The sequence below is a fragment of the Bradysia coprophila genome, chromosome II, assembly GCF_014529535.1.
Source record: "Bradysia coprophila strain Holo2 chromosome II, BU_Bcop_v1, whole genome shotgun sequence".
Taxonomy (NCBI): domain Eukaryota; kingdom Metazoa; phylum Arthropoda; class Insecta; order Diptera; family Sciaridae; genus Bradysia; species Bradysia coprophila.
In genome coordinates this window covers 10,254,267-10,261,000 of record NC_050735.1, presented here as the reverse complement: position 1 = coordinate 10,261,000, position 6,734 = coordinate 10,254,267, and the positions used below count along the sequence as shown (strand labels likewise).

Genomic DNA, 6,734 nt, shown 5'->3' with positions numbered 1-6,734 from the left:
TTCTCAATCTTGCTGAAGCAACATACCTACGGTTAACATATCTCATTAAGGTTCCTGAACACATTTAGCATAATTTCATATAATTTCTTGGTAATGCTGACAAATAAGGTTTTTCTTCATATCATCAGAAAGGTCGTTTCCCGATATCTGGTGATTTCTAGATGTCCGATCATTTTCCCGATTTTTGGTCATTTCCCGCATCTTTTCTCCTTTTCATTATTTCTTTCCGTTGTACTGAGTAAATTTCCCGGCATCCGAGTTTTCGGCAAAATTTCCCGGTATCTGGGCCATAGTACCATAGAGAGATGACGTAATTAACCTAGGTCGGACCGACTACGCATACGAAAACGAAAGCTTTATCCAAAAAAATCGTCAAAATGGGAACTTTAGGGAAAAAGTGAGAGGTGCAATATGGCCAGGCTGCCACGGTAATTAACGCTACTAACTCAACTAAAAATCTTCTTTCGACCGTATACAGACTTTGGTCTTAGTAAGTTCAACCTCACCTCATTTATTCATTCACCTTGATCTGCAAGCGTCAACGAAATTTCAATGGAATTATGTGGTCCATAGTACACGAAAAATGTTTTATTCTCAGTTCTAAAACACTCAATATCACAATAATAATTTTGTTCAATCAAAATTATAAAAAAAGGTCAAAACACAAAATCACTTTTTTTCTCTACTTGATATTCGAATATTTTGGAAAATCTGCCGTTTCCACCTTGTCGACCACCTTAAACGACGGAAATAAGCCGACCTGATTTGTTCGTTCATTTTTTCCTTTGGAAAAACCATCCCAATGGTTACCCGCTACGCCCACTGTATCGCCAACGTTCAGGAATATTTCGTCATGATTTTTGGCCCGATGCGGCAGAACGGCTTCTCGATTATGAGCATTTTGGCCACCATAGTAATAAATATCGTCAAGGGATTTGAATCGATCAGAAGCGTCCGGATACATTGCTTGCATGATTTCATAAGCTAAACAGAGAGTGCAACTGTTAACCAAACAGGAAACTTACAATGAAAATTCTTCACTTACCGACGCGACAAACCTGCGAACTGAATGTACAAACCAAATAGTCGCACATCGACAGCAGGTGAATGTCCATAATAATACCATTCAATGACGAGTCGGTGTATCTTGTCGAAACAGCTGCCATGCGTGCCACATCAGGATCACCGATAATATCATACTTTGGATATTTCTTGCGCGCCTCCTCAATGACTTTCGGATCGTCGGAGGCCAGAAAAACGCGTCTCTTATCCACAGACTGAGACAATTCCAGCTTGTTGAAGTAATCCTCCACCCAAGTCATATACTCTTCTATGCTATGTAGTGATGCTTCCGTACCTACTTTATCCGTTCGACGAACGTGCACTCCAACGATCGGTTTCTTAAAACCCAATTTTTGTCGGGCAGCATCCAACATATTCTGCGTTTCTGGTTGCAGTCGGAGCAAATACTTTAAGAATTGTCCAACCCACCATGTGATTGGATCGCCGTGCAAACGCTTTAATCGTGGCGCTAGATCTTCCGGTATAGCCAGTGGAAGGTATGGTGGTCGAGGATTCAGAGAATCGATAATTGGCAGATCAACCACTTGAGTGTTTTGTATGTGACTGGACCAGCTGGCGTGTGATGAGCCCTCAGATGTGAGGCATGTATCGGATATTGGCTTAAAAACTTCCTCCCAGCCAGCCTTGTGATATCGCCAACCTTTTGACTTTAGAATCAAAGTTCGTTCGGTTGCGTAGGCCATTATGAAGCAGTATACAACGTGATGTAGCTGGCAGCCATAGCCACAACCCTAACAACAATGTAAAACGGATTTTAGAAATAACAGCCGCTACGAATCGATAACAAATTCAATGCTTCAATCCACTAACCTTATTCAATCGGCAAACCAATTTTTGTGCTTTGCCACAGTCTTCTGGATTTTGTAGATAATGTAATCGTCTCTGCACCAAATCACTCAAAGCTGATGCTTCCTTGTATCTCCAGGCCTCATAGCCATCCACTTCAGCCAATTGACCCAAATCGTGCAGCAATGAGTTCTTCTGCTCAGCTGCCATGTCCATCATCGTGTCAATTTGCTTCGTCAATTTTGCGTCGCCAGGGTTAACTGACTTTTTCAATTTGATCATTTCGCTGTTCACATAGTTCCACATCTCTTGGGTGTTGGTCTGGACGCGACGGCGCAGTTTCTCGTACTCGACGGATGGTTCGTTGATTTGTTTCCGTAATGCGGCAGACGGTATAAGTTTGCTTTCGATGTCATCGATAAGTTTCCATTTTTGTTCAGGCCGATTCGATTTGTCGCTGGAAAATGTAAAAGCAGAAATTTTCGTTTAATTTCACGTAAAAAAATTTTGCAAAGATATTTTGCTGTTGAAGTGAATGAAGCCAGTGAGAAAATCATCAAGTCACAGCAGTGACTATATTTGCGAAAATATTTTCTCGAATTTTCGCAATTTTCTCAAGTTTCCATGAATTTTAAGAAATTTTTTTAAAGAAAATTCAAGAAAATCGTGAAAATATAAGAAAATTCGAGAAAATATTTTTGCGAATGTAGGCCCTGACTCACAGTGTCTGTTAACTTTCGTAGATCGGATCTATTCCTTCAATTTCTAAATATTTTCAGGAGATTCATTTCAAATCTTTTACTTCATTACTTTAACATGCTCTTTTCTAAAGTCGTCATCAATAACGACGATAAGGCCAAACTCAATTGAAAAAATTTGGGTCACTTCATTGAGAGTACAGACTGCATGATTGTTTGGTGACCGAGTTAATTGAGGGCCGTTCAAAAATTACGTAATACGTGACAGTGAATCTCGAAAATTGATAATTTTGGGTTATGTGATTTATGAACGACTCCTGTGAATGTCCTGACACCCAATGCAACAGAGCTTGGTAAAAAAGGCGTTTCATATTTATTTTTTTTACCGTGACCACAGCGGTGCTGTGCCGTGACCAACGTGACACACTGACAAAAGAGAAATGAAAATCTCACCACGCAAACACAGAACCAACAATTGATATTTTTCAGCTCCACTCTGCTGTTCGCATATGTTTGTTCATATGTCCAAACTTTTCGGGCACTCTGTATATGTACATCTGCCGCAATTATCTTGATGCATCTCTACTATAGTATCAGAACAGTTGTTTCTAGGTAAACTTTAGATATCTTAGATCGTCTTACGAACATCTAGAATCTAGAGGCTATTTATCGCTTTAAGACCGTGAAACGGAACATGCAAAATGTTTCTATAAATAATTTATGAGAACATAATTGATTGATTTATAATGGATTTAATTCTAGTTGATTGAGAGTAGCATTTAAATGATTTAAAAGTAAACATGTACAGGCTCTGAGCCTTCAATGTTTTTGAATGGAGAATAATAAATAAAAAAAAAATAAAAAAAACAAAAAAAAAACATGAAACTGTAGTACTGTAAGAAGTGTGTAGTATAGCACATTTCGCAGACATTTATCTGTTCATTTCAATGTTCATGACATTAAGATTTTCGACCGCTTATACAATTCAACAACGGGTCCATATCGCGCTGATATTTCAGTATCAATTAAAATGGATTTAAAAAGTATGTTGGAAAGCAGATGACCTCATTTGTTCGCACAGAAAACCCGTACAATGACGACATAATACCTGAGACAGTTAAAATCGCATTAAAATTGATCGGTACACGGGCTTGGGTGCATAATAACAGTAATATTACATGATGTTATGAACGATGATTGTTGAAAAGATATAAAATGCTGTTCAAACACTTAACAGCCATATAAAAAAATAAGTTCTTCGTAAATACACAATTGTAAAATCAGAACGTTTGTTATCAGCTTTTTTATGTCCGATTATGACCTCTTGGATAATGAATATAATGCGGCAATGGAATGAAACATTATATTCCGGTGTGATTTAGACTGTTGGGCAATTTATTAGATTATACATTAACAACATCAACGGTGGCAATAGAAATGAATAAAAAATTCATCTAAATCGAAAAGCTTGATGTGACACAGCACCATATATATAGGTACAATACGAAGAAAAAAAAACCAAAAACAGAAAGTGTTCAGCAATTTTAATTTGAATAGAAGAGAGGAGTTCCGCCGAGAGTTGAAAACGTTTTATCTAAAGTAGATTCTATAGACAATAGGCGATGTTGAAAATTGTTTGTCACTAGCACGGCATGACCAACCGAAATTTCCGGTGGTCACACACCGTAACATTGAATGGAGTTTACTGCATTCCATGCAATAGTTATTTGTTTGCCGAATGGAAGAATATAGTAGATTAGGTCCGTGTTTGGACCTTTTCATTTCGCCAAGTGTGGCGTTTGCAGCTCGAGTCGAAGGCGAATGATACAACCACACACGGCAAAATACAGAGTTACCGGAAAATACTTGCTAAAAGTGCCGAAAAAACTGGTTACTTTACGGGCGAAAAACTTAATACGTCACGCGAAAATGAAATGTCCTTGTGACGTAACAGTATTTTATGCAACGTAGGTGCAAAGTACTTTATTAGGATCTAGATGTGTAATTATGACACGAGGCCGAGAGCCTAATAAAGTACTTTGCATCGAGTTGCATACAACGTTTTATGTCACAGAGGCATCTAAAGACTGCAAATTTTGCATATTATGATGCTGAATGGCATAATTAACTATTATGACGTTATAGAGTGTTTAAGTGAGAGAGATGGCGAAATAACAACCTATTGTTCCATCTCGGGTCTTCTGTCAGATTCTCTTGTATTATCGATGACAGCATACCTCGAGTTGATTTTCCATCTCGCTCTACTTAAACACCGTGTTGGCAATGAGGCATTGACTCATTTCCTGTGGGGTTAGTGAGTAAAATATGAAACTTCAACAAGCACTAGGTTTTCGCTTGAGTTGAGTTGGAATTTCCTATTTTCTTCCTTGGGAAAAATACGAGGCGAGAAAATAGACGTTTTCTCCACCGAACTGTCATTGGACGAAGCCTAAAAAACGAAACTTTGTCATGGCTTTTGGACTTTTAAGGGTATTCCCGCCGCACATATGAAATTAATCTTTCTTTGAATGAATACATCAATAGAAATGTTTATTTATGTTTTGTATTAGCAAGTTATGGATCTTCGACCAGGTTATTTGTTCGATTTTTTTTTTCATCATTAATTTGTCGACGATATGAATCGCCCCATTTTACCTTAAATATTCGTCAATTAAAGCTTTCAGTTCGGCATTCCGTTTCTTCGATTGATCCATAAATGCTATTGCTTGATTCAGTCGCTTCATTGTCGAGTCTGATGTATTCGGTGCATTCAGTTTTGATGCAAAAACAAACACTAAAAAACCCCATAACAACACGAATATGATCAGAACCCGTATCCAAACACTCATAGCCATAAATTGCCGGAAGAACGACATTGTGGAAAATGAATTAACAACAACAACAAAATAATAAGAAAACAACAACAAAATTGGCTAGATCACTTTAAATTAAACTTAGTTAAAGATGTGTAAATTTTAAGATTCATTTCGTTTGTTACACTGAACGGATTACAAGAACTTAGAATTTTATTTCCGCATTTTCTTTTCAGTTCGGCGATAAGACAAGTTTGATTGACTTTTAGTTATTTTAATTTACACATTTGTCTTCAGCCGAATTCTCATCGTTTAAACAACCGTTTTGAGCTGCTTGCTGCACTTAAACTTATGCTAACTTTATCCTACGATTTTGATCGATTTTTTGAGCACTATTGTTTTGTTACGAAATATTTAACTTAAATTTTATCATTTGTTGGTACCGAAGAGGCGTATAGTCAAAAGAAAAATATCAACACACAATCCGGGGTGACAGCATACACACATTTGTACCAACGTTGAAACATCGAAACATTGTCATCCACCAGTGTAACAACCTCAACTTTTTGTTTCAAATCTTATTTTTCAAATCTTCCCGATCCAATATAATAATCATCGTCCATACTGCTGGACGCGCATAATGGATTGTTGTACAAACTGGATTGCTTTTATTCGTGTACTGATCAACGGATGTTTTTATTTAATTTAATTAAATATTATTGTTTTGTACCGATGTTACACAGATAGGTATACAATATATACACACAATTCACCATTCTTGACCGACACGTAATCCGTATGAATGTGGTATGGAGTGGAGTGTGTATCAGTTCTTTTTTCCACCGTCTATATTCAAATGAAGAGAGCTTTGAGTGTAGCGTGCTAGGAGAGAGAATACCACTAATTCATACTCTAGCAATTGATTATAACTTTTTTTCTCTGTTAGATTTGGGGAGAACCTTGAACTGCGATTGAACTTTGCTAGATTAGGTTTTTCTAAACAAAAAAGTCAACTCGACATAATAAGTCAAAATCAAATTAATTAGATTTGTAGCACTCATTAAAATGTTCAGGTAAATCAAATATCCGTCTTGACTATGATCGTGATCGAGTCGGGATTGGTTTGTAATGGGCTACAAAATTGTTAATTCCGATTCTAAATCATGCTTACACTAGCGCTAGGAACACTATACTAACAAGTACTACATTAAATTTTACATCGACTATTATATTAGCGATAAAATAACTAAGTTAATTGTAGATAGTTTTAAATTACATGTCGATTAACGCAACCTGAAGTAAGTGGTTAGTAAACAACACACCGTGAAGTCACAATTAGATAATTTAAAAAAAA

At 36.9% G+C, this 6,734-nt stretch overlaps 1 protein-coding gene across 1 annotated transcript; it reads right to left on the bottom strand.

The window, feature by feature from the left end:
* Positions 1-573: 573 nt before the first annotated feature.
* LOC119071950 (alpha-(1,6)-fucosyltransferase) lies at positions 574-6,320 on the bottom strand. Its single transcript, XM_037177082.1, has 4 exons — positions 5,223-6,320; positions 1,894-2,326; positions 1,046-1,814; positions 574-984 (listed from the first exon to the last, which is right to left on the bottom strand). Exons 1-4 carry the CDS (start codon positions 5,441-5,443, stop codon positions 683-685), a joined length of 1,725 nt encoding a protein of 574 aa, XP_037032977.1. The 5' UTR covers positions 5,444-6,320; the 3' UTR covers positions 574-682.
* Positions 6,321-6,734: the final 414 nt, after the last annotated feature.